Source organism: Oryza glaberrima, chromosome 3 (assembly GCF_000147395.1).
Source record: "Oryza glaberrima chromosome 3, OglaRS2, whole genome shotgun sequence".
Lineage (NCBI taxonomy): Eukaryota > Viridiplantae > Streptophyta > Magnoliopsida > Poales > Poaceae > Oryza > Oryza glaberrima.
This window is the reverse complement of record NC_068328.1, coordinates 7,752,070-7,779,702: the sequence shown is the minus strand read 5'-3', so window position 1 is coordinate 7,779,702 and position 27,633 is coordinate 7,752,070. Positions and strand designations below refer to the sequence as shown.

Genomic DNA, 27,633 nt, shown 5'->3' with positions numbered 1-27,633 from the left:
CCCACCGAAAAAGCACAGGACAGTAGTGGTGCTTTACGCGCAACCTTCCATTATAGCCCCAAAAATACAGACACACACAAAAAAAAAAGCAGAGAATTTGTGTGCAAGCATCCCCTTATCGCCTCCCCCCTTGTGTCTCCTATCCTTCGCCGATCGAATCATTTGAGCTTGTGGGTCTCCTCAACCATATTCGATTCGTGAGGGAGGGGATCGAGCTCTGTTGCGGTGTTGTAGATCATTATCACTCTTGGTTTGTGATTCTCGGAAGTCGGAAGTGTTCTTCGCAAGCTCGATTTTCTTTTTTTTGCGATATTTTTTTGTATCGTTAAATCTCGAATCCCGACGGGGGAGGTGGTTGAGTCCGAGTTCGATGCTCCGGGGCCTCAAGATCCAGTCTCGACGCCGTTCTTGAGCTCTCCGTATTGATCTCTGCGCCGCGAAGGGAGATGGGCAACGCCGGTAGCAACGGCGGAGGGGGTTCCCCTGGTCACCGCCGACGAGGCTCCGCCGCCCAGGGCCACGGCCACCATCAGGTCCACGGCCACCACCACCAGCCGTCCTCGCCTCCCCCGCCTCCGCCGCCGGAGTCGTCCCCGAGCCACTACGTGTTCGCCGCCGCCACGCCGTACCCTCCGCCGCAGTACACCAACCCCAACCTGCCGCGGTACTACCCTCAGTACGGGAACTACTACCCGCCGCCGCCGTCCCTGCAGGTGCCCCTCCCGGCGCCGTACGACCACCACCACAGGGGCGGCGGCGCGGGGGTGCCCGCCGGAGGGGAGTTCCCGCCGTCGGCGCACCCGCAACACTACCCGGGGTGGCCTGGGGTCTCTGGGCGGCCGCACCCCTGCGGATTGCAGCCGGCCATGCCGACGCCGTACGTCGAGCACCAGAAGGCTATCACAATCCGCAACGACGTCAACCTCAAGAAGGAGACTCTTCGGATTGAGCCTGATGAGGAGTGCCCGGGCCGCTTCCTCGTCGCCTTCACCTTTGACGCCACCCTTGCTGGAAGGTGAATCTTTTGTTCTTTTGTACAATCAAACTTATGTGCTATATTTCATTTATGTGCCGAAAGAATTTTGCTGTTTAGTTGCATACTTAAGATTTCACTGAGAATTGGTTTGGTTTGTATCGAGTGGCTTGATTCACTGAAGTTTGATGCTAATATGGAATTGGCATCTTGTGACTGACGCCTTCGTGTGCTTTAAGTGGCAATTTTCATTTCAATGATCTTTGATTTATGTTTGTTTATCAGCTGATAATTTCCTCTCTAGATTGTATATAGTAGAAGAATATAAAGAAAAGGAATGTAGAGGCACTCCTCCTACAAGCTAATTTGTTTTGTGAACATTGAAGCTACTAATAGGACCTGGTTTGACCTTGTATTTCGATAGTCTTTTGCAGTATCCTTGCTAGTTGCTACCTTTCTGTCATCCTTGGCTCCTTGCAATTTATGCTTCTTTAGTAGCTTTAATTTATTGGTTGTCAAATTTAGTTGAAAGCCAGCTATTGTTTTGTTCTTGTGTACTCATTGTTCTTGGGCCCTTTGCAAATTAACTATGACTGATGACACTGCAATGAGCCAATGGTTCATTGAGAACCTTCTTGATGAATTCCAATGGTCTCCCCTTGGTAGTGGTTTAACCTAAACAGCTGCCTGTCCGGAGGCAGAACAGTGAACACTGGACCTGATGAAAGTACAATGTTCATGAAAATTGCAAGGGCTTTACTAGAGGCTCTTTGTACATTGTAGGTGATAGATATATATTTTCTCTATTGTCCAAACCTCATTCTTCTCCTTCGTGGCCACATCATTGCCTTAGTAACTTGATTGATTGGAAAGTCCCTCATTGATGTGGCGCATCCACAACACCCATTTGAACCATTTTTTTTATTGCTATTCCTATTACCATATTGTTCGCATCAGTTATATACTTCACTACAATATACTTGATCTCTAGTGTTAATTCGTATAATATTTGTTACTGTACGATCGATAGTTTATTTTATACCTTATATCAACATGTTGTTCTTGGAAGTCTATATTTTAGTTTATAATCACTCTTCATTTAACCTTGTTGACTATTTCATCACCATCTTTACAACACTTACAATTCTAGGTTAGAAGTCTATATGTTATCACAAGACGTTGATTACGGCAAATTAAGTTAGTGTGTGTGGTTTGAGCCCACACTTTGAACGACCTTTGAGGCTTTGATAAGTATGTTTGTCCAACTCTGGCAGGCTTGCTTTCAACTTTTTGTGCACCACAAGACTTTAGTCTAGCAGTCCACTTATCACATTTCAAACTTCTGTTTGCAACTTTTGTGTGATTTATGGCAAACAATCTTTTAGCAACAGAATCTCTCTTATATCAGAGAGAAGCATAACTACTTTGGCAAGTTGCAGTTTGCAACCAAACATTCTTTCTGAGTTGTAGTATATGAGTAGTTGGAAATGATGAGTACAAATACCTTTTTTCCCTTATCAAGCATTTATGTTCCAGAAGCTGTAATAACGTTCTGTTATATCCTGCTTCTTGCTACAGTTTTCTCACAAATAGTTTGAAATGCGATAGGGTGTTAAATATTTGAATGTGTTAGAATTTTTCTCCATTGAATTGTCCGTGGTAGTGGGAATCACATTACCCAGCACAATTTGGCTCATCCTTCCTCGGAATGTGGTACTGATATTCTTATAGAGAATTCCTACTGTTTTGTACTAAAGCCGTGTTATTGTTAATTAGAGCAAGTTTAATAGTATAGCCTACTACTAGCTCCACTTCATCTATAGCCAATCTAATAGCCAATTCATACAATAGTTACTTAATATACTATTAATATATGGTCCCACCTGTCATACACACATTACGTCTTGGAGTCCGTGCTGCAGCTGGCTACAGATCTGTAGCCCGTTGCTCTTCTCTCTCATCTTTTATCTCATTAAAATATGTTTATAGCTGGCTAATAGTATGCTATTGTACCTGCTCTTATGGCTTGTGTCATCATTACTATTCATGTTGTATGTGTCAAGCATTGTGAATATCTTACTACAAGCAAAGTAAATCTTTATTTTTTATACGAACAAACAAAGTGTTTAAACAATTCTTGTTGTTCTACTTCTTTGGACAGCATGACTGTTTACTTCTTTGCAAAAGAAGAGCTCAATTGCAATCTAACGGCGGTGAAAGAAGACCTGATTAAGCCTGTTACTGTAAGCTTCAAAGAGGGTCTTGGTCAGAAGTTCAGACAGCCTTCTGGCACTGGAATCGACTTCTCCGTGTTTGAGGATTCCGAGTTATTGAAGCAGGGGGACATGGATGTATATCCACTTGCAGTTAAAGCTGAAACAACCATGCCTGTTGATCAAAAGTTGGAAGGAGAAGATCAAAAGATGAAAACTCCAAACTCACAGATCACACAGGCTCTGTTTGAAAAGAAAGAAAGCGGTGACTATCAAGTTCGAGTTGCTAGCCAGATCCTTTGGGTCAATGGAACTAGGTATGAGTTGCAGGAAATATATGGAATAGGAAACTCGGTGGAAGGCGATGCTGATGCCAATGATCCTGGGAAAGAATGTGTTATTTGCCTCTCGGAGCCAAGGGATACTACCGTTCTCCCATGTAGGCATATGGTAAGTATCCGATTTGTGTATTGACTAGTTCATGTGCAGCATTAGGGGTCCATGATCAAGTTAAATAAAGCTACAAAGTTATTCTGTTTCTAAAACCATACTTTTTATGCTTATGGCTTACCTGGTTCACATTTCGTATTCTGAAAACTATTTCAAACAAATCGGTGCTGTTTTGCTGACTGTCAGCCATTTCCATGCATTTTTAGCATCTCCAGTAAACCCTGACATTTGTATACTCTGGTACAGTGTATGTGCAGCGAGTGTGCCAAGGTCCTGAGGTACCAGACGACCCGGTGCCCGATCTGCCGACAGCCCGTTGAGCGGCTACTTGAGATCAAAGTCAACAACAAAGCTGAAGAGCAGCAGCAGCCGTCACCCGATTCACCGATCAAAGTCAACAGCAAAGCCGAAGAGCATCAGCAGCAGCCATCCCAATCGCTGCCAATCCCACACAGGGAAGAGGTGTAGCTGCGACAATGTCGGGCGCATATGATCATGATATATGATCCTAGATTGTGGCCTTCCGACCTTCCCCGTATCGCGCTCTGCGCTCTCGCCTTGAGCATGGGGAGGAGATGTAACAGATGTGTACCTTCCAGTGTATGTTAGCATGTAAGCTTCTGGCATAATGTGGCTTCCTGACCTGACCTGTGTGGGTGAAGGTCTTAGATGCCAAGAGGAGTGGAGTGGGTGTACCATATACACATCACATGGATTCATGCGTGTACTATTGCCCTAACCTGAAGAAGTGGAGAACATCTCATACTTAATGGGATTTCCCTCCATCAGGAGTAAAAAGAGTTACAGCAGATGGACTCCAGAATTGTACAAAATTTCCTCATGATTCCCATTATATTTTTGCCTTGATGAGATGAGATGACACCATATATGTTCTGCTCTGATTGCTCTTACCTTTTGCATGGAAATAAACTTGCAACATGGCCAGATAGCTAATTGCAATGGTCAAGCTGCCGTTGCCGTTGGGATCACGCTTCAAACTTTGTTCTTTTTTGCTAGTGGTAAAATCAAAGTAAACGTGTGATCCCAAACCTTTGGTTACCTGGCTGCTGCTGGGAGTTGGAGTAGGCGACCACTTTAGAATGGCCGATGGCGTCCTCGGTTGGTAGGTGTTACCAGATTCGATCACTCCATCAGAATGGCGAGGTCAGATTACAAGTCAAAATCTCACAACGTCTGTCCGGTTCAAACACCGGATCAGTGAATCGGCCGGGCGGTTCAAGCTAGTTCGGCTGGTGAACCGGGCGGTTTTTTTATTGAAAAAGGATCCCATTCCGGTCGGACTGACCGGACCGGTGGTCGTAGGTGAAGAGCCGGGAGGCCGGAGTGGGGAGAGGGGTAGGTGGCGAGGCGACACCCCCGTCGCGTATTAAACCGGCGGCTTCCTTCCTCCTCCCCTCCCCACCTCGCGTCCTCGCCTCGCTTCGGCTCTCACCAACCAAACCAACAACCTCGCTCCGATGGCCGCGCCAACGTCGTCGCAGCCGGTGGCGCGCGTCCTCCCCCGCGGCGGCGGCGGCGGGTTCCGCGCCTTCCCGGAGTCCGCCCCGGCTTCCCTCCGCTTCTCCGTCGGCCGCCGCCGCGCCGCTCGCCTAGGTCCGCCTATTGAAATCGTTTCGCCCCCCCTTGTCTGGGTCCGTTCGGTGGAATTCGGGTAGAATTTGCTTCCTGCGCGGCTACGGGGCAGCTGGGAATTGCTTGGCTGGCCTCTCTCGGCTTTGAGTTTTGTCTGGTCATCTACTCGTGGGTGAAGAGGGTTGCCACTCGTTGTCTGGCTAAGAAAGAATCTTACCATTTTTTAGCATTTTTTTATGCCATGATTGTGTCTATTGTATAGGGTAATTTGAAAGGAGAGAAAAACGGCTGCTTCGTTCTATCCTAGCATCAAGAGTTTGTTTAGTATCATTGAGAATTTAGATCTTGGGGATTAGGATGACAACTAGCTTTAATGTTGCCGTGTTTGGATTTTGAGTGTCATCGTGGATACTGATCACGTATCTTAGTTAGAAATAGAGTATTTAAATCTGCTACTTTGCATTACTTTTGTTCTATTAGAAGGATGGCGAAAGGACTTAATTAAATCCGTTGCTCCTGAAATTTGAAAACAGAGGTGAAGGCGTCTGCAAATGTATTTGGGAACTACTTCCAGGTTGCAACTTATGGAGAGTCTCATGGAGGCGGTGTTGGTTGCGTAATCAGTGGATGCCCACCCAGAATCCCACTTACTGAAGCAGATATGCAAGTAGAACTCGACCGGAGGTTTGTCTCTTGAAAAATCCATTATTTCTGTGCTGACAGCTGGCTTCTGTCAAAAACAGGATTATGCAAATGCAATCCTGCTAACCTCTTGCAGAATATGATTGTTATGTTACATTACACCATAATGTTAACTGACATAAAATTTTGATTATCACAGACGGCCAGGCCAGAGCAGAATAACCACCCCAAGAAAGGAGACTGACACTTGCAAAATTCTTTCAGGGACACATGAAGGTATGGTGTCTTTCAGGACATGGGATAAACTTGGAAAAAATATTTTTGAATTTAGAGTATTAGCTTGTCTCATATTCACGATAGCATTGATGGGTTTTCTGCAGGAATGACCACTGGGACACCAATTCATGTTTTTGTCCCGAACACAGATCAGAGAGGGGGTGTAAGTACCTAAGTTTTTTCGCATTAATGTATTGAAATACTACCTCCGTCCCAAAATATAACAACTTTTGGCTACGAATCTGGACACACAATTGCCCAGATTCATAGCTAAAAATGCTTATATTTTGGGACAGAGGGAGTAACATATTAAAGCTGGAAATAACCATATTCATTCCCACAGGATTACAGTGAAATGGCTAAGGCCTACAGACCTTCACATGCAGATGCAACTTATGACTTCAAATACGGTGTTAGAGCAGTGCAGGTACTTTTTTTCATGTTTTATAATAAGTGTAATATAGCCATTCATTGAACCATCAACTGTAGTACCTAAACTTCTCTTATTTGAATGTCTAAAACTGTGGTACCTAAACTTCTCTTACTTGAATGCCTAACCAACATCTTCTATCAACCGAATGATAGGGAGGTGGAAGATCATCAGCAAGAGAGACCATTGGAAGGGTGGCTGCAGGAGCTCTTGCAAAGAAAATTCTTAAGCTCAAATCTGGAGTAGAGGTGTGATCCTACTTGGCAACCTTTTACTCTTAACTGATCAAGATTTGTATCAAGCATCGCAATTGACATGTTTACTTATCCATGAACAATTGGACGCTGAAGAAAAATGAATCAGCATTCAAATATACATCCTAAATATGCTGAAGCCATGCAACAAATTCTGTCCAATGTCTCATAGCAGCAAAATATTTTCAATTGCAGATCTTGGCGTTTGTGTCCAAGGTGCATCAAGTTGTACTACCAGAAGATGCCGTTGATTATGACACTGTAACAATGGAACAGGTCTGTGGTTCCCACCATTTTCAAGTTTAACACTTCTGGACAGTCTCTGAAGGCATTTGCTGAATATTATATTTATTTTATTTTCCAGATAGAAAGCAACATTGTTAGATGTCCTGATCCAGAATATGCACAGAAGATGATTGATGCAATCGATAAAGTACGAGTTAGAGGTGATTCGATTGGTGGTGTGGTCACATGCATTGCAAGAAATGTTCCTCGTGTAAGTATTTAAACCCTGCAGTTATGTTTATTTTGATATATGTCCTCCAGCTAAAATAAACTAAATAAGCTCATCGTTTGCACTCTCTGCTCATGACCGCCCTGCTTTGGAATTTGCACAAAATCTGTTTGAACATTGAAGCTTGATCATTCATTAGAAAAATATTTTTTCTCTGTTGAGCTACTGATATGATAGAGCAACGACAATTTGTAGGGGATTGGCTCTCCTGTATTTGACAAACTTGAGGCTGAATTGGCGAAAGCTATGCTTTCTCTTCCTGCAAGCAAGGGGTTTGAGATCGGCAGTGGATTTGCAGGTAATTGAATTAATCTGCACATAATTAGTTGATTTATTTTTTGCAAATAGCTGTGCATGCCAACTACTTTGCTACTGGCCTCAATACTAACTAATAACTTGTGCCCAGGTACTGACTACACTGGAAGTGAGCATAATGATGAGTTCTATATGGATGAGGCTGGAAATGTGAGAACAAGAACTAATCGTTCAGGCGGTGTGCAGGTTTTATCCTAGTCCCCTGTTGTTTTACAGTTATATTATTTATTGTTTTCGCTACATCTAGCTGCATTCTAGATTAAAAAAATACTAGTAAATAGTATAACACCGTTGTCTTAGTATTTATAATGTGTATGTCCATGCAGGGAGGGATATCAAATGGTGAAATTATATACTTCAAAGTAGCTTTCAAGCCAACCGCGACTATTGGGGTGAGATATTCCGGTTCAAGTAACTCATTTTTTCATCAGTATATTAAAAAAAATATATCCTTAGAAATAGTGCTATGTCATGTTTTTTAAATGGCAAGCACTATGGTGTTGTAGTCTTGTGGATGCAGCTAAAACCAGTGTTTTCTCATAGTACATTTTGTGTCTTTTACGGTGTATCATATGTAACATTTGAGGATTTCTATTTCTTAAAAGGCTATATTGCTACTTATTTGAGATATTGGATTTCGCTTTTCCAGAAGAAACAACATACTGTTTCAAGGGAGCATGAGGATGTTGAACTTTTAGCAAGGGGCCGCCACGACCCATGTGTTGTCCCTCGCGGTAATGGATCTACGGCTCTACTACCTCCGTCCCAGAATAAGTTAATATAGTACGGGATGTGATATATCCAGTATAACGAATTTGGTCAAACACCTATCCAGATTCGTAGTAGGATATGTTACATCCCGTACTAGATTAACTTATTCTGGAATGGAGGGAGTACCTAAATTTTCCTTCCCTTAACCACTCACTCATGATAGTCCATATAATCTGACATTTTCTCAATCAATTAACTCTTGTAGCTGTGCCGATGGTGGAGTCCATGGCCGCATTAGTCCTCATGGACCAGCTGATGGCGCACATTGCTCAATGTGAGATGTTTCCACTGAACCTTGCCCTACAAGAACCAGTTGGCTCTGCCAGCAGCGTACCTGCATTTGCACCAGATCTATCATAATGCCCCCTACCCCCCCCCCCCCCCCCCCCCCCCCAGCTTGTTTATCATCTATCATATTTCTGGGTTTTCTAAGGGGTTCGCAGTTTTGCCACAAAGCCTGTATCCTAGTTTATATCTCGAGTTATTGTACCCAAGGAATCCGTTATACAGTGAGCATGAAGATAGAAATGCGTTCATGCGTGTTTTGTGATATGGACAATCTGTGCTTACATCAGGTTATTTTGAGCAATAAAAATCTCCATTTATGAAAGAGACTGCCTCCTGTATCACTGAGGATGTATTCATGAAACTTCATTACAAAAGCCAAGTGGAGAGCATCCATCAATCATGAGATGGAGGTTTTACATGTCAAGCCTATCTATCCCAGGTTGATCAGAGAGTCAAGAAAGATTATGGAGAAAACCTCAAGCGTTGGCATAAAAAATACGGCAATTAGGCCCTTCCTACTGAGAGATGTAATTTTTACGTTTTCAAGAGTATCGCATAAGTAGCAAGGCATTTTTACTCGATGGCTGAAATTATTCTTACAATGTGTTGATTCTTTCAATTTTTGTTGTTTCAGATGCCACTGACTATACTGAAAATAATGCACGCATAATTTCGTCACTCACTTCATTAATTCATGATAAAATTACTGACATGCCACTCTAATTAACGAGAATGAAACTCTCGTTAGAAGTGGCCTTATGGTGTGCTCGTGCGCTACCATTCCTGAATGCAGTAGCGTTTCTAGTTCAGTGTTTGGGGGCATCATCCTCCGCCAAGACCGCAAGCATGAAACATGACAAGACCAGTCACTGAGATCCCTATCACGTTTCTGTGTTAAAAAAAAAACATAATATAGAGCTTGTAGTTTACGTACTCCCTCCGTTCCAAAATAAGTGCAGTTTTAGCACTATTCATGTCCAACGTTTGACTGTTCGTCTTATTTGAAAAAAGATTATAATTAGTATTTTTATTGTTACTAGATGATAAAATATGAATAGTACTTAACGTGTGACTAATTTTTTAAATATTTTTCTTAAAATTTTTAAATAAGACGGATGGTCAAAACGATAAATTCGGATATCTATGGCTGCACTTATTTTGAGACGGAGGTAGTACCCTATAAAGAATCCGTCACTACTCAAAATTTAAATTTAAAAATTAATTAGGAGTTAGTTTTCTTTTCCAAAAGCCCATGCAATTTGGATACATGGTCCTTTAGAGAAAAAGATAAATTCTACATGTTGTCGCTACCAAAGAGTTTGGTTCTACAAACTGGATAAAGTTACGGTCTACAAATGCCACCTTACAAGCGTATTTATAGTCCCCTTTTTTTTTCACTCCCGTTAGAATTACTATGACACTTGACATCCGATAACCCCGCCAAAAGACCATTTTGTCCATACAATGGAATTTTGCAAATAATTGAATGGTAAAAAGTTTTGCATATTTTGATATGCCATTCTGAAGATAATTTTGCACGTGCAAATTTGGTAGAAATATAATTTATGAGGCTATGGCCAAATATGTTATTATTTTAAGGACAAAATGATCTTTTTAGAGGGGCTAGTAAATATCAAATGACAATAGAAATGTGAAAGAAAAGGCTTGTACGATGATTTTTTTTAAGTTCTATCAGGGCTTTGCCTAGCAGTTATTTATTAAGAGCAGAAATATATGTACAAAGAAAGAACAGAAAAACAAAAACAAAATCCCTAGAAATTACAAACTTTGTAACCAGCTAAGAATGGGAGAGCTAAGAGTATCCTTCATTTTGCAAGCATGCAGAAGAATTTCATTCTTGAAAGCATCAACCACCTATAATGGTATTTTTGTACAATTCAACTTCGTTGATACCAAAAATAAATTTTCTCACGGCATAATTATCTTTCCAAACTACTTCCTTCCATCCTAAAATAAAGCAAATTTTATAGTTCTTTCGTACCATAATAAGTTCATTATTAGCATCTTCCATTAATATAAGTTCATTTTTAGAATAATTGTTGCATCAAAGTTTGTGAAAGTACAAAATAATTGTATTGTGAGTAGATAAATTGAGAAATAGTTGCATTGAGATTTGATAACGTAGGAATATTTTAGTTTTTTTCAATTTTATATTGGTAAGTGTGGGATGGGTGAAAAATTAATTTATTTTGAGACGGAGGCAGTAATACCTATCCATGAATATAGACATAGGTTATATCTAGATTCCATGTATAAATGTTGGTCTATTTTGAGACAGAAGGTTATTTATAGGTTCCATGTATAAATGTTGATATGTTTTGAGACATTAAGTGCTACATTAGGCATCATATTTTGTTAAGAAATCTTGCTAATAATGGTCAGTTTTGTTTCTTAACCATCAGGTCATTAAACAAAAGGCATTTTTTTGGGTTGTTGAAAGGTCATCAAAAAGCAAATCCACTCCACCCAGCCACACCGGATTCCTTTGCGTCAATGGCTCCAGCGGACCCCCACCACCTTCTCTCCAGCGGACTTATCACCTATCACATCCAGTGGCTTATCACAGTCAATAAGTGCATGAGCTGATTGATATGTTGATAAGCAGATGATAAGTACACGTACTTATCACTCCTAGGGTAAGGTGTTCCATCTATAAATAAGAGCCTCCCTGAATAATTTTCTCATCCCCTTGGTCTCCATATGCTAGCTCGCATACGCGGATCTGCGCCGTCAGCCGCTTTGATTTACATGTAAGGGTTTGCAAATGTTTTTTTTTATTCCATTTGGTTTTGTATCCATGAAGATGGTTGAAGATTTGATTTAGAGGGGAAAGCATATGTGATTTTTTATCAGACAAAAAAAGCTCTAGCCTTGCAAGTATATTAAGATGGACTAAAAGATTTAGATTTTTGTCACGTTTATTTCAAAAATATTAACTTACAGATTTATTGGTTTCTTCTCTAAAGATATGTGGTTATCTCAGGGTTCATGGTATCTTCAATCGTTTACTTTTTTATCTTATACTTATATATCAATTATGTTATTTCTCATCATCATACTTTAAGATCTATAATCATTTTTGACATACTCTTCACGTTTACAAGGTGATACTACTACTCTTGTGATTTCTCTTCTTTCTAGGTGCTATAATAAATTTCGTGTTCGAGACAAATAAGGTTTTCGGACACACATAGGGTATAAGTATAATAACGAGTACAACGTCACGTGTAACGCATTAATACTACCAGAGTGTCGGATCGTTTCGTCCGCTTTCAATTGTTGGAAACGTTTAATTTCGTATCATTGTATCACTTGTTTTAAAAAGGCACATGTACAATAGCCATCCACCACATTTATTAAGGTTTTCCAGTGATCCGTTCATTCTTCGCTGCGCCTGCGATTTGTCCGTTCTCTATCTGGGCGTGTATTACTGTTTCCTTTCCCGATAAGAAAATTTTCCCCCGCCTATTATAAATAGGAAAATTCAGGGCTCCCCCATTTCTAAATTGTTGACTTACCATACTACCCCTCGCTCAGTCTCATCCTCCTTCAGGCTCGCCCTCGTTCCTCTCTCTCTCTCCTCGCAAAGCGATCGAGGCAAATCCGGAGCCGCCGCCGGGCCCTCGATCTTCGCCGGCGGCCGCCCCCACCTCCGTCGACGAGCGAAGCGGCGCCGCCTCTCCCTTCTACCGGGCCGACGTGGAGCTGAGCGGAGCGGCGGGGAGGGGGGGGTGGGGAGGGGGGTGAGGGGAGATCCACGCGAGCTGATCTCTTCCGTGGTGGTAAAGCCCTAACTCGCTCGGATCCATTTCGCGCTGATTCGTGTCGCTGAAGCCCTAACCGGCCTTCTTGTTCTCCTTCTTCCGCAGTGTGCGCCGTGCGGGACGGGGTCGGGTCGTTTTCTGTGACCTGTAGAATAGGGTAGGGTTTGAGGCTTTTGAGCAGAGGCGCATCCGCCGCGTGGGTGGGTGGGTGCGGCGGTGGAGGGGAGGATGTCGTCGCTGAGCCGGGAGCTGGTATTCCTCATCCTGCAGTTCCTCGATGAGGAGAAGTTCAAGGAGACTGTTCACAAGTGAGTGTTTCAATCTAGGCTGAAAAAAGGGGTGAAATTATCACATGTGTCTGTCTAGCGTTTGTTTAACTCAGTTGGGGTTCCGGCGCTGTTGTTCAGGCTTGAGCAGGAGTCTGGGTTCTACTTCAACATGAAGTACTTCGAAGACGAGGTGATCAATGGGAATTGGGATGAGGTTGAGCGCTACCTCGGTGGCTTTACCAAGGTTGATGACAACCGCTACTCGATGAAGATATTCTTTGAGATCCGCAAACAGAAGTATCTTGAGGCCCTTGATAAGTAAGTGTGGGAGGGAACATGTCCCTACAGGAATTTTAGGTGCTGGAGTGGAAAGCGTTGCTAACTGGGTTTGTTTGCTGCTCTGCAGGCATGATCGTTCGAAGGCGGTTGAAATCTTGGTCAAGGACCTGAAGGTCTTCGCGTCCTTTAACGAGGAGTTGTTTAAGGAGATCACACAGCTTTTGACGTTGGAAAACTTTAGGTATGAATGTAATGTACCAAAATGGTAGTCTGACACTTTATTTATGTACATTAGAGCATGGCCATTAATTTTGTGGCTGTAACTATTACTTGGTTGCTCAGTCTATGGTTTTTTATTTTGTCTTGATAGGGAAAATGAGCAACTCTCCAAATACGGTGATACAAAATCTGCCAGAGCAATAATGCTTGTTGAACTAAAGAAGCTGATTGAAGCTAATCCCTTGTTCCGTGACAAGCTTCAGTTTCCAAATCTGAAGAGCTCCAGATTGCGGACACTTATAAACCAGAGGTAGCACATGATGGAGAAACACGGCTTCCCCTTACATTCAATCATCTGGAATTTTGTTTCTTGCAATACAGCTGGTTACATAAGTACATCTCATGAGAGGACTTTAACTCATGTCAGCTCCTGACAGTTCCAGTGATAATGTTATAGTTTATAAGCCAACTACTTTGTTCCACAGGACCCACAATTTTTTTCTCAAGTTTATTTAAATCACTGCTTCTTGTTTAGCAAAGATAACCTGCTATATTTAGCTTGAACTAAATGAGCAATACGGCTCATTTATGACACTCATCCTAATGAAGATTTCTTTTTATGACATATATGGTATAAATACCAAATTTTAAATCTTCTGTTGCATTATTCATTTTCTGGGATATTGGATAGACATATAGAGCTTGAAGTTGAAAACGGAAAATTATCTAATGATTTACTCACGTCACACACCATCGTGTGGTTTATCTGTACTGTTTTCTTTATATGTTGCGAATTACTTATCACTATTTATTATCTGTAAGATTTGGGTGTCTACTTGGTAGGTTGTCAGAACTCAGAATTAGTGCTTGCTGATTCTAAGTTCTAGGGATAACTTCACAGCACCATGCTGTATACTTTTGATTTATCATATGTTTAAAATTTTTAATGTGGAGGAGGGATAATGCATGGACCTTTGACTTTTTTATAATATGTTGCAGCTTAAACTGGCAGCACCAGCTTTGCAAAAATCCTAGACCTAACCCTGATATCAAGACTCTGTTTGTTGATCATTCTTGTGGACAACCAAATGGTGCTCGTGCTCCATCGCCAGCAAACAATCCATTACTTGGATCTATACCAAAACCTGGAGGTTTCCCCCCATTGGGTGCTCACGCGGTAAGTCCTTTTAGCATATTTGGATGCTTCATGTTTATGTGAAGGACACGGTTGTTTTGAAATCGGTTCCATTCCCTTTTTCAGCCATTTCAACCTGCACCTACACCTGTCCCACCTCTGGCTGGCTGGATGTCAAACCCTCCAGCAGTAACACATCCTGCTGTGTCTGGTGGAGCTATTGGATTTGGTACTCCTACAAATCCTGGTACCTATTCTTATTACTGTTACAAACTATTATTAAGTGGTGTAAATTGGAAACAGCACACATAGTCTGTTGATTCATGGCATTCTTCTTTTAAATCTTGTAGCTGCTATATTAAAACATCCTAGAACACCAACAACTGCCAATCCTTCTATGGATTATCCATCAGGAGATTCTGATCACGTCTCCAAGAGAACGAGACCAGTTGGGATGTCTGAGGAGGTATTTGTCACATCTCTTTGAAATACATTTTGCTATTTCTAGTGTACGCTGACACTTTATAATACCATTGCATTTTGCCTAATCATTATTGACATATATACTTGATTGTAACTATAATGATCTAATTTTGCAGGTGAATCTTCCAGTGAATATGTTACCTGTGACATATCCACAGAGTCATAGTTACCCGCAAGATGATTTTCATAAAAATGTTGCACGGACATTGAGCCAAGGATCAACTCCAATGAGCATGGACTTCCATCCAGTTCAGCAAACTCTCCTTCTTGGTCAGTTCTTAAATTCTTGTTGCTTTCTCATGATAAATCAAATTTTGCCCCTTCCATAGCTTCTCATATACACTGCTTATATTTTAGTTGGTACCAATGTTGGTGACATTGGATTATGGGATGTCGGTACCAAGGAACGACTTGTTTTAAGAAACTTCAAGGTTTGGGATCTTACAAAATGCTCAATGGCCCTCCAGGTTTGTCCGTTATACTATGTTATTTGAGTTTTTGTTGCTCTTTATTAGCCTCAATCTAACTATGACCATGTAAAATTGTAAATTCTTCAATAGGCATCACTTGTCAAAGACCCTACTGTCTCAGTTAACCGCATAATATGGAGTCCTGATGGAACCTTGTTTGGTAAGATGATGTGGACTTGTGCCTTTTCTATCCTCTACCCACAGTTTCTAATGTCTCTTTTTAACAGGTGTTGCTTATTCAAGGCATATTGTACAGATCTATTCATACCATGGCGGTGATGATATCAGGCAGCACTTGGAGGTATGAATGCATATTCGTTGTTCTTCTTTCCTTTTTTGTTTTGACAGGAAGTTCTTCCTTCCTAATTGGTATTAGTTTCTTATTGTATAATCGTCTAATCTGATTCCTGAATTTGATTAATCCCTCTTTTCTTAACTAGATTGATGCGCATGTCGGTGGTGTAAATGACATTGCATTTGCCCATCCAAATAAGCAGCTATGTATAATAACCTGCGGAGATGACAAGACAATTAAGGTGAGTTTCTGTGATTGCATGAGTTCTGGGACTGAAAGTCTCTTTGTTTAACCCAGAAGTGCTAAGTTTTATGGGCACCATATTCTAGGTCTGGGAGGCCACTAGTGGAGCAAAGCAATTTACATTTGAAGGTCATGAAGCTCCTGTTTACTCTGTTTGTCCACATTATAAGGAAAATATTCAGGTGCACCTGCAGTTTTTATGCTATAACGATCAATATTAACTATTGGAGGCTACTTTTCCTTACCTGTTGTTATTTTTCTTCGTGCAGTTCATCTTCTCAACTGCTTTGGATGGAAAGATAAAGGCTTGGCTATATGATAATTTGGGATCCAGAGTTGACTATGATGCGCCAGGACATTGGTGCACAACAATGGCATATAGTGCAGATGGTTCAAGGTTCATAATTATTTCTTTGTTAGCATGATTCATGTGGGTAACTGGGTTTTTGTCTTTGTTTTCACTGATTCTTTTTGCCCTTGTGAGTAGGTTATTTTCTTGTGGGACTAGCAAGGATGGCGAATCACATCTAGTGGAATGGAATGAAAGTGAAGGAGCTGTCAAGAGAACTTACCAGGGATTTCGCAAGCGATCGATGGGTGTTGTCCAATTTGATACCACACGGAACAGGTTTTTGGCTGCTGGAGATGAATTCTTGATTAAGATATGGGACATGGACAACACAAGTCTTCTGACTACCATTGATGCCGATGGTGGTCTTCCTGTGAGTGTTTTCCTTTATCTGTAGATACTTTGGTAAATGGTGATTGGTTCAAATGAAATGAGTAAGGAAATTTCCATCTTAATCTAACCTAGCATGCAATTATTAGGCAAGTCCACGGGTCCGATTCAACAAGGAAGGTACTCTGCTGGCTGTTTCTACCCATGAAAATGGTATCAAGATCTTAGCAAATGCTGATGGAGTACGGTTGCTGCGCACATTGGAAAATCGTTCATTTGATGCTTCTCGGAGTGCGTCTGAGACTGTAACAAAGGTAAGTTCTTGTGACCATTTAAAATTACAACTAAATATTTTTGCAAGCTTGACCCAATAGATCCATCTTGGTGCAGCCCCTAATGAATCCATTGACTGCTGCTGCTGCTGCGGCGGCGTCAGCTGCTGCTGCCGGGACTAGTTCAGGAAATGCTGCTCCACCGGCAATAACTGCACTGGTTTGACCATATTCACAATTCCTTTCCTATTGATCTTTCTCTTTCTATCAGAAAACCTTCTATAGTGACCCAACTAACTTGTACATTCTTGGAAAAATTCTACAGAATGGGGATAGCCGAAGCTTGGTTGATGTAAAGCCTAGAATAGCTGATGAGCCATTGGATAAATCAAAAGTCTGGAAACTTATGGAGATAACCGAGTCAAGTCAGTGCAGATCATTGAAATTAACAGATAATATGAGGACAAGCAAGGTGATACTTTATCCCTCTTGTTGCAATCTGCAGTGTAACTGTCTCAGTGGTTCTATAAAATTAATACTTTGTAGTACATTATTAAGTAATTTTTTAGGCTGAGTTCTTTCCTCTCCTTTCCCAACTCATCTCCCTCTTTTTCCGTGCACACGCTTTTCAAACTATTAAATGGTGCATTTTGTTTACAAAAGTTTTCAATAGGAAAGTTGCTTCAAAAAATCATATTAATCCATTTTTTTTAAAAAGCTAATACTTAATTAATCATACGCTAATGAGCTGCTTTGTTTTGCGTGCACCAAGGATTAGTTCCCAACTGTGTCTGCCGAACACAGCCTTAGTGTGTATAGAACAAACACCATATGTTTTGACAAGTTTCCATAGCTAATATTATTTGATTTATTGCAGAGTAGGGGTGGGCATAAAAACACCGAAAACCGTAGACCGAACCGAACCGAGCCGAATTGGCGGTTTCTTCGGTCTTCGGCTGCTTGCTTGCTCGGTTTGATTTTTTACATCATTTGGTGTGCGGTTTTTTCTTCAGTCTTCATCTGCCATAAACCGAACTACCGAGAAAACCGATCTGTGTGTGTCTCCCTCCTGGCCCAACTACACAAGGCCCATTAACTTTTCCCCATATCCCTAATTTGTGCGTGGGGTCGTGTGGGATTCGTGTGGTCGTGCTGCTCGCCGTCGCGGCCGAGCGCAGCAGGGGTTGGCGACTAGCGCTCCTGGAGCTTGTGCTGGACGATTAAGCAGCTTTGGTGATTAGTGGTTGGACGGTGGAAGATCAGAGGCATGTCGTCATCATCGAGCGAGCTCCATGGCTGCGTGTGCGTAGGTCCTCGTTGAGCGCGGCATTCTTCGGTAAAAACCGAAAGCTGATAAACCCGAACTGACATTAATCAGTATTGGAAAGCTCAGTTTTTATTTTTCCATAGCTACCGTCAGTTAGTATTTTACATAAACCGAGTTATATAAAAAACCTAAAAGACCGACCCTATTAAACCGAAAAACCGAGTGCCCACCCCTATTGCAGAGTATGATTGTTAATTGAACTAAAGCCACTGACTGTTTCCGTGAATGATGCTTGCCCAATAGAATGAAATGTTTTGTCACCTCACATTTTGACTAGCATTCTTGAGATTCTTCTGATCCACATCCAAGTACCAACTGCTGGTTTTTATCTGTAAGGGTTTCCATAGATCTTATTTGTTTTGAACTGCAGATTTCAAGACTTATTTACACAAATTCTGGTGTCGCTATCTTGGCTTTAGCTTCAAATGCTGTTCATCTGCTCTGGAAATGGCCTCGCAATGACCGAAACTCAAGTGGAAAGGTTAAATCTGGATTATTTACGCACATAAATATGCTCAGTTTTACCTACCTGCTCTGTATACCAGGTCCAGGGGCAAACAATTTGTGCATATGATTGTTACTAACTTTTTATGTTTGCTATTGACTCTTCTAGGCTACTGCAAGTGTTTCTCCTCAATTATGGCAACCTCCAAGCGGCATCCTCATGACTAATGACATAACTGACAACCCTGAAGAAGCTGTCCATTGCTTTGCTTTGTCAAAGAATGATTCATATGTCATGTCTGCATCTGGAGGGAAAATATCTCTGTTCAACATGATGACTTTTAAGGTTAGTTACAAGTTTATTTCTATTGTTTGTCTCTTATGTAGAAATTGAACTTTAATCATATGGTGACTGCAGACGATGACAACTTTTATGCCTCCGCCGCCGGCGGCAACGTTTCTTGCTTTCCACCCTCAAGATAACAACATTATAGCAATTGGAATGGATGACTCAACCATCCAAATCTACAATGTTCGAATTGATGAGGTATTAGCACATCTAATGGCATTGCTCTGCGTTATTCTTATAAAAAATGGAACAAGATTCAATCAATTTTTTTTTTTGATTCTTTGCACAGGTCAAAAGCAAACTTCGAGGGCACTCTAAGAAAATTACTGGACTTGCTTTTTCAAATGTATTAAATGTGTTAGTCTCTTCTGGAGCTGATGCGCAGGTTATTTACTGAACTATCAACTCACACCATAGAGCAAGCCACTTCTGTTTGTCTTTACTGTTTATACTTTTCCTCCTTGTAGATATGTGTGTGGAGCACAGATGGGTGGGATAAATTAAAGAGCAGAATGTTACAGATACCATCAAGTCGTCCATCATCTATAATCTTAGACACACGTGTTCAGTTCCATCAGGATCAATTGCACTTTCTTGTTGTGCATGAGACCCAGATTGCCATATATGAAACTACAAAATTAGAACCCGTGAAGCAGGTAAATTCTCTCTTCACGTGCAGTTCAAGTTAACTACAAAGGCTATTTCATTACTCACCTTAACTTTACTTTCAGTGGCCTGTCCGTGAGAACTCTTCTCCAATAACGCATGCCATGTTCTCCTGCGATAGTCAATTGATTTATGCAAGCTTTCTGGATGCCACTGTTTGCATATTTAATGCATCGAGTTTGAGACTCCAATGTCGAATTCTTCCAGCATCCTATCTTCCTCAGAATATCAGGTATTCTACAAAAACTCAACAGGACACAATATATCCTTTATATATTCTAACTTACTGGATTAAATTGGTACTCTTGCTTCTGAAAACATTTTGTCTTGCTGTTCTCAATCAATCTCGTTAGTTTAGTCAGTGCACTAGCATATTATGCTAAGAAACTAAGAAAATATATAGAGTCGAGGTAATTGAAAACAGTACTTGGGGTATCAACTACGAACACACATAGACAGAATAGCTGCAATAAATCAATAAGACTAATTGGACTTCGATGAAATTTACCTTAAGCAACCAGATCTTTACAATAAATAGTTGTGTCAACCAATCCTAGGGGATGAGAGATGTCGTAATTATCTTTCAATTTTTTTGGCTTATTTTTCAGCATTTGATTGGCTAATATATTTATTGAGTGCATTAATACATGTCCAATGGGACTGCTGAACTGAAAAAGAAGTTTTTGGAGGAAAAGTGCATATTATCTTTGTTTGCTCAGCCAATGTTTCTTTTGTTCAAACTTATTTTTAACAGACAAGTTATTAACCATTATATGTTCCTTGTTTCCTAGCTCAAATGTTTATCCTGTCGTTGTGGCGGCACATCCTTCGGAAGCAAATCAGTTTGCTCTAGGCCTGACTGATGGTGGTGTTTATGTATTGGAACCCTTGGAATCTGAGAGAAAATGGGGAAATCCTCCACCAGCAGAGAATGGATCAACCAGCGCTTTGTCCACACCTCCTAATGGAGCATCAAGTTCTGATCAACCAGAAAGATAATGATGAGGAGTTTGAAGTGTTACATTTTTTGTACTTGCACGGTACAAATTCACTAACCAAGGTATCCTTCTTACAAGTTAATTCACCGGGCCTTCTTACAAAGTTAACAAAAGCAACAAAAGTCACATATTCGCTGCTCTGTTGAGACATGATATATAGAACAATCATAATGCATCACTTGCAATGATTAGTGTGATAAATTTACCACTCCATGATTAGTTTGATTAATTTACCACAAAAATATCTACTGGATTCCTGAGAAGTGTTTTTGCACGCATGAAGAATAATATATGTTCTCCTTTTCTTTAGTTGAGGATGCACACATTTTGGTTGACATTAGCTGATATCCAAACCTCACCTTTTTCAGCCTGACCCCTCTTTTATTATGCAGACGATGCACTTCACTCTTACAACTTCCCTTCCGTAGAGCTGGTTCCAAGGGGTAGTCGATGAACGGACGGAATAAAAAGACAAGCTTAACAGCAGTTCATTTGTTGCTTATATGTCTCACTGTTATCTGTATTAAGTGAGGGAAGAGTTAGTCCTAGTATTTAATTTTGCTGTCTGTCGTGCTGTGAAAAAAGATGTTTGCAAGTAGCTTAAGCTGTAGCAACAATTTGTCTGAACTTATTATCACCTTTTATTCACAACTAGAAAGTAAATTGCTGCTCCTATCGTTTGCGTTCATCTCTGTTCTCTTGATGCATGTCTTGCGCTGTTTCATCCAGTCGTGCCACTTGCGTAGCACGGTGGCACAATGCAGCTCGACCTTTACATATCCACTTTGCTAGATTCAATTGCTATTTGAGCCTTTGCCTTAAAATTGCTGGGGGGAGATTTTACGCGCATGGGTTATGGTTTCTCTATGCTGCAGTACATGTTGACATACTGCCGTGCCATGCCAGCGAAACAACGGAGCATCAGCCGCTTTTGCAGCGTGCCGTTTCATCGCCGGCCAAAGCAGGAAACTCTGACAAAGCTATCACTACCATATGTACCTTCACGTACTACTCCTTGTCACTTAGGTTTGCTGCGTGCTAGCTGCCGCCCTTCAATTCTTGCACAGCTTTCGGCAGCAAAGGATAAGGCCGTGGCCTGCGTAGTACGTTCGTACCACGTATGTATCGCCGGAAATATGTACATCGGCGAACAAAAGGAGAGGCGATCGCTAGGCAGGCAGGGAAAGATTTGAAAGCGATCGAGCCCACTGCCGCGTCGGCGTCGGGGTCGTCGTTGCACGCACGCACGCACTGGGCGGGCAGGGCAGCCAGATCAGAGACGCTCTCGCTGGGGAAAGGGATGCAAAGGACTGGATGGTGTTTTGGCATGCATGGCTGAATGCCAGGGAGAGACATGGTCGGTGGATCGCCATAGCTGGGGGCAGCTAGCCCAGCTGCTGCACTGCCCTGCACTGGTTGGATCAGTACATGTGACCAGTGTGGTACAGCGTACTAGTACGTGCAGTGGTAGTACTGGTACTTGGGCGTCGCGTTCTGTTTATCGCCCTCGTACACGCACTACTACGCAGCAAATGCGAAGCTGCCCAGGTGGTCATGTGGCCATCCGCTAGATGACCGTACGTTCACGGGGGACAGTCCTGTGTACGGTCGACGCAGGAGAGGTGGAGTTAGGCTGTGTTTAGTTCAGCGTAAAGTTTGTATTTTAGTTGAAATTGGAGATGATGTGATTGAAAATTTGTGTGTGTATGACAGGTTGATATGATGGAAAATGACTGAATTTAGATCCAAACTTTAGATCTAAACACAGCCTTAGAGTGGAGTTGGCGTGAGTACGGCTGAGTTCATTACTTTACTCCTACCATCACAATAAAACCAAACATAGTAACCAATATTATAACACATTATAATACTGCGAATCTTTTGTTTAAATTTATAGTATTAAGATGTGTTACATCTGATATTAGATTAGTTTTTTTAATGAGACGAAGGAGTAGAATGTTAGCAGCTGATTAGTTAAGTACTACTCCTTCCATCCCATTTTGGGTGAGACGGTGGTATAATTGTTATAAATTTTCAAAACAGTTTTGTTTATTTAAAAAATATATATATAGAAAGCATTTGCACGAAATATAGCTTTAGCAATTTGGAAGTATGAAGACAACCGGGTCCATCAACTCAATATCTTGAAATTAATCATCCACGGCTGGGAGAATCAAGATAATTTGATGCAGTACTTCAAAAGAAAAGTTAGGTCACTTTCAAACTGAATGATGGATAGATTATGGATAAAATAAAATTGAACATATAGATGGATTAAATACATACTCCCTCAACAGGAGCATGTCCAGACTCGTATTATTAGAATATATTGTAGTATTAGAATATATCACATCCAGTATTAGATTTGTTTTTATAGGACGGAGGGAGTATAACCTAGAAAAGGTTATCTAAACTATGCTGATGTAGCAAGTTCTTAAGGAAATCATATTTTTGAAAGTGTGCCACGGATACCATGTAGTATGTATCTCAATCGACTACTTAGAACAATCCTACTATACATTTTGACTCACTCATCCGATCAACGAACGACTGAAACAGTGGAACACCACTGAACTGCGGACGGCGTGAGGCTACACTATGACTTGGTCCGACGCAATGCTACTCCCACATCATAGGCAAGCCCATATATATAGTAAGTTTAAACTTAGAGAGACAATGTTTGATATGACTGTACGCCGCTTCTATTTTTAGGGGGGGGGGGGGGTTTAATTAATGGAGTTATTCATCAGGCCTAGAAATTCAGAACCTAAAATACTAGGAACAAATAAATATGCGGCTTTCTTATACCTTTTGTTATGTCATGAACGTGTATATTATGCCATGTGTGTAGCATTTAGAAACAAAGAGAGTATCATTTTATTTCTCAGTCTATTTCTCCATCCCACCTGTAACAAAATATAAGGATTTCATTGAATTTTAACTTTAACCTTAATTTCTGCTAAAATTCTTACTCTAGTACTAGTACTTTCGAGGTGGGGGGAGTACTCCACCCATTACCTACAGTAATTCTCCTCATTGATGATTCGTCCATCGTGGAGGACAAAAATTGCAGTGGCAGGATCTGGCTGCTCTACTCCCACTTTGGATGAATAACAATTGCAGCAGTGGCTGCTGCTGCTGCTGCTGGAGCAGCAAGTTTTCCTCTTTTACAGTCCGGCACCTGGGGAAGCTTTCACGGCGGCCTCGCGATCATGACGGAGAGGAACGTTGCGTTTCAACGAAAACAGAGGAATTGACATGTAAAGATTCACAAAACTGGTGGCCAGTGAGCTGGAGTACGAATTAATTTTCCGGTCGCAAACACGCTCGCAAGGAGCCTTAATCGCAAGGCGGCGACGTGTTAAGTAACGAGATAGTCAGAAAAAAATAAAAAAATGAAAAAAAACGGAATGGTTAGGGTAATTATCAACTGATTATGGGCCTGTTCACTTTGATGCCATTTTCAACCATACCATTTTTTTTGGCAAAGTTGCTAAAAAATGTCTACATTTAGTTCGTGGCCAAATCTTGGTAAATACAAATTTGATAAGATTTATTTTGGCTACAATCTGAACAAGTCCTATGTGCTGGAAATGGCTTGAGATCTTAGGGTCATGGCCCAAACTTCTATGCCGGCGCTAAGTTCTGTGATGTACTTCCTCCGTCCTATAAAATACCTAATTCAGTGTGTGTCCAGATTCAAATTTAGAATTAGGTTTTTATGGGATAGAGATAGTACGGTTGGTTTGGTCAAAATAGGTGGGCAATTTTGGCGCGCCAAGTTGTAAAAATGTTCATCGGAATCGCCGTCGTTTTGTTCTAAGGTGAGGTGCTCGTATTTACTTCTACAAAAAAAATTATGCATCGTGTTGTTTGATCAAACTTAGAACAATCGTCTATGTGAACTTGATTGCTGACACCAGCACGTGGCACTCTCTCAGACGATAACGTCACACCATTGTTGATGGATTGACAATCTCAATTGGCATAAGTTCACTTGTTGACGCTTGAGATCCCTCCCCCCTCCCCCCCTTAATTTTTGGCAGCAATCACACATCTCAGAGGAAGGAATCTGCTTCAATTTCTAGCCTCCTGGAATTGTTGCATTGGATGGAAATTTGGGCAGTCGTCTACTGTCGAGAATCTCTGCGCATCACTGTGCTAGCTAAAATACGTAGGAGTAGAAAACAAACAAGGTAATGTAACCACTCAGGAGCAGAGTGTATTTTGGACATATGAATGCAGAAACATATCATGCACTATACACATGTGACTGTAACAGGCTATCAGATGGCATGAAATCACCCTCCATCAATCGATTTCCGTGGTGTAATGTAACTTTTGCCGGACACATCAACCGGCAGGTTGAGCTTTAGTCATCTCTTGTCTGTCGCCGAAAGACGCCTCATCCACTCAAAATTAGTCTTGACTTTTTGCCAATGGGTCTCCGTTTCATCAGTTGAAATCGACGTTTACTAATGCAACGTAGCTTATTATCAATTTTTTTTAACGAATCGGGCAGGGTGCCAATTTCATTGAATATAGTAGAAAAATATTTCTGTACTAAGTATAATGGAAAAATTGTACAAGGGTGTTCATGCTATGGTATCATCAATGAGAGGTGCTTACTGATCAAGTTATGGGCTCTTCGGCAACTTGCCGGTGGTTCGTGTCGCTCCCGTCCCAGGGGCGACCCGGACGGCGAAAAATCCTCCGCCGCCGCCCCCTCCCTCCTCCTCCCCTTCGTCTTGCTGCCGCCCGAGCGGCTCGTCGGCAATGCCGGACGGCCACAAGGATGGCGGCGGCGGCGGGGTGTTCTCCCCACGAGGATGCCCAGCGGCGGGGAACACCAGGGGCTTCTCCACGGTGGCGGGTCGAAGGAGGTGGTGGCTGGACGGTCGGCGCGGCGGATTAGGCCACGCCGGTTGCGGATCCACCTTCCTCGACGCCGGATCTAGCCTCGCCGCGGCCAGATCGGGTCTAGGCGACCCCGACGATGGCGGCCGGAGGAGGCGCGACGTCTCGGCTATGCTGGGGGTGGTCTTCGAGCGGTGGCAGGCGGCGAGGCTAGCCCCAGCTCGTCTCTTCCCCCTCTAGCTCCCGGTGGCTAGGTTGGCGGAGGAGGGGAGATGGAAAGGCGTTGGCGACGGAGTCCCTTCGGACGGCGGTGGGGGCGGCAGAGGACTGCGGAGGTTAGCGGCGGCCCGACTGCTCCCGTCGGCGGAGGCGGCCTTAGGGGCTGCTGCGGAGGACGGTGATGGCTCTCGTCGAAACTAGCGGCCCTAGGGGTTGTGGCGACGGCGGTTCCAGGTGGTGGCGGCGGACTAGAGGTTGCGATGGAGGACGGGGGCGGCTCCCGATGGCGTTGACGGCCCTAGGGGCTGTGCTGGCGGCTCCCGTCGGCACCAACAACCTTAGAGGTTGCGGCGGAGGACAGCGGCGTCTCCCATTGGCGCTAGCAGCCCTAGGGGCTGCGGCGGCTATCGTCGGCGCCGGTGGCCCTAGGGGCTGCGGTCGCCCAGGACAGCGGCGGTTCCTGTCGGCACCAGTGGCCCTAGGGGCTGCGGCGGAGCATAGCGGCAGCACTTTGAATAGTGGATGTCTAGGAATTCGGTGAGGTCGAAGTCGATCCCGTCGGTTTGTGTCTGGTTGGCTAGTTCCGACTATACGACGAATGACGACGATTGAGAGTGGGCTAACAAGCTGCGTGTGACGTCAGCTCACCTGAAATTGATGAAGATTGCACCAATGGAGGTTTGCATCGACGGCGCATTAGGGGCGAAGGCGACTGGTAGACTTCCACTAGTCAAATCTGGCCGTTTCAAGAGACTATGGCAGGATGCAGAGAAGCAGGATATGCCGAGGTCGTTTGGTTTAGTTTTCTTTTTTGGTTGTGTTCTTCTCCTTGTTGAGGTGTGAGCCTAAGTACTTTTGTATCATTTTGGCTGTATATATCCTTCGTGGATATAGAGGCTAGATTAATGGAAATCTATTATCTAAAAAAAAAGTTATGGGCTCTTCTTTTGCTCCCAGTGAAATACCGGAAAGCTCCTTGTGCAAATTTTGGTCTCTGTTCTGCATGACTAGCCAGACGAGCATTTTGCATTTTTTTTCAGGCCCCATGGTTTATATATATATGAAGATGTTGAAGTTTGGATTGATTGACCCCATAAACGTGGTAAAAGTTTTGTAGCAATTTGATTGGATTGAAATTGAATTGCCCCAGGAGCCATGAAAAAAAAAGTTTCAGCATACAACATACTAGGTGCAATTTTGAAGGGCTCTTGGAGGAATTAAACAAAATTCTATGAAAATTCTGTAAAATTTATACTGTGTTTTACGGAGCCCAAACATTAGTCCGTTAAGACGACATTATGCATCAAGCTAGACAATATATTGCCACGAGCCTTTTTCTAACCTACTGGCTACAAACCCACAGAACCCCTTGTTATGTGCTCTGCACGTCGCGGGAAAGAATTGTCATTGTTTGCTGGGACAGCATTTCTCGTCTTTCGATGCAAAGAGAGCACAAAAATTTGGGAAAAGCAGGGCGCAGATTAAGGGGAACCAGATAACCTATCCGTGCCAGTACTAACGACCAAACGGTCGGTTCTGAAACGTGCACTTTGACCTGTCAAATCTCGAGCAAAGGTGAATTTACCCGGTGGAGTTCATGTTTAACCGTGAGGGAGAGAATGCCTCTGTGGATATAGGCTGCGTTTAGTTCAGCGCAAAGTTTAAATTTTGGTTAAAATTGGATATGATGTGACTGCAAAGTTGTGTGTATGACAGATTGATGTGATAGAAAAGGACTGAAGTTTGGATCCAAACACAGCCATATTGTGGATATATGGAGCATAGCGAAATGGAACCCACGCGGCACAACGTGCTAAACTGCTACTCTATGGCATTTGGATATGGAGTAGAATCAGGCCTATATTTCGTAGGAAAAAAAAAACTAATACTATATCCGTATCGGTACAACTCTGCAGATCATTTCA

The 27,633-nt window shown here is 42.3% G+C and overlaps 3 protein-coding genes across 3 annotated transcripts; all 3 read left to right on the top strand.

Moving 5' to 3' along the window:
• Positions 1–8: 8 nt before the first annotated feature.
• Positions 9–4,521, top strand: LOC127766516 (probable E3 ubiquitin-protein ligase LOG2). The gene is made up of 3 exons (XM_052291575.1): positions 9–1,015; positions 3,135–3,636; positions 3,883–4,521. The coding sequence occupies exons 1-3, from the start codon at positions 447–449 to the stop codon at positions 4,102–4,104; spliced, it is 1,293 nt and encodes a 430-aa protein (XP_052147535.1). The 5' UTR covers positions 9–446; the 3' UTR covers positions 4,105–4,521.
• A 506-nt stretch (positions 4,522–5,027) lies between these two features.
• LOC127766514 (chorismate synthase 2, chloroplastic) lies at positions 5,028–9,041 on the top strand. Its single transcript, XM_052291574.1, has 13 exons — positions 5,028–5,250; positions 5,763–5,913; positions 6,071–6,147; positions 6,252–6,310; positions 6,491–6,574; positions 6,733–6,825; positions 7,027–7,107; positions 7,196–7,327; positions 7,541–7,643; positions 7,752–7,846; positions 7,987–8,052; positions 8,310–8,394; positions 8,637–9,041. Exons 1-13 carry the CDS (start codon positions 5,115–5,117, stop codon positions 8,789–8,791), a joined length of 1,317 nt encoding a protein of 438 aa, XP_052147534.1. The 5' UTR covers positions 5,028–5,114; the 3' UTR covers positions 8,792–9,041.
• A 3,213-nt stretch (positions 9,042–12,254) lies between these two features.
• LOC127766073 (protein TPR3) lies at positions 12,255–21,305 on the top strand. Its single transcript, XM_052291100.1, has 27 exons — positions 12,255–12,522; positions 12,610–12,812; positions 12,912–13,091; positions 13,180–13,293; positions 13,423–13,581; positions 14,271–14,448; positions 14,533–14,653; positions 14,757–14,872; positions 15,006–15,159; positions 15,247–15,356; positions 15,450–15,519; positions 15,587–15,660; positions 15,800–15,895; positions 15,984–16,079; positions 16,167–16,294; positions 16,385–16,619; positions 16,726–16,890; positions 16,967–17,068; positions 17,174–17,320; positions 18,546–18,656; positions 18,789–18,965; positions 19,038–19,166; positions 19,258–19,353; positions 19,436–19,624; positions 19,700–19,866; positions 20,426–20,694; positions 21,025–21,305. Exons 2-26 carry the CDS (start codon positions 12,733–12,735, stop codon positions 20,631–20,633), a joined length of 3,402 nt encoding a protein of 1,133 aa, XP_052147060.1. The 5' UTR covers positions 12,255–12,522; positions 12,610–12,732; the 3' UTR covers positions 20,634–20,694; positions 21,025–21,305.
• Positions 21,306–27,633: the final 6,328 nt, after the last annotated feature.

Bases quoted from the DNA above. Each gene is read 5' to 3' on its own strand.
- LOC127766516 (XM_052291575.1), top strand. From the start codon at position 447: ATGGGCAACGCCGGTAGCAACGGCGGAGGGGGTTCCCCTGGTCACCGC. The intron at 1,016-3,134 runs GTGAATCTTTTG...TTCTTTGGACAG, and splicing joins GACGCCACCCTTGCTGGAAG to CATGACTGTTTACTTCTTTG. The intron at 3,637-3,882 runs GTAAGTATCCGA...ACTCTGGTACAG, and splicing joins TTCTCCCATGTAGGCATATG to TGTATGTGCAGCGAGTGTGC.
- LOC127766514 (XM_052291574.1), top strand. From the start codon at position 5,115: ATGGCCGCGCCAACGTCGTCGCAGCCGGTGGCGCGCGTCCTCCCCCGC. The intron at 7,644-7,751 runs GTAATTGAATTA...ACTTGTGCCCAG, and splicing joins GATCGGCAGTGGATTTGCAG to GTACTGACTACACTGGAAGT. The intron at 8,053-8,309 runs GTGAGATATTCC...TCGCTTTTCCAG, and splicing joins AGCCAACCGCGACTATTGGG to AAGAAACAACATACTGTTTC.
- LOC127766073 (XM_052291100.1), top strand. From the start codon at position 12,733: ATGTCGTCGCTGAGCCGGGAGCTGGTATTCCTCATCCTGCAGTTCCTC. The intron at 15,896-15,983 runs GTGAGTTTCTGT...ACCATATTCTAG, and splicing joins GAGATGACAAGACAATTAAG to GTCTGGGAGGCCACTAGTGG. The intron at 17,069-17,173 runs GTTTGACCATAT...AAAATTCTACAG, and splicing joins CACCGGCAATAACTGCACTG to AATGGGGATAGCCGAAGCTT.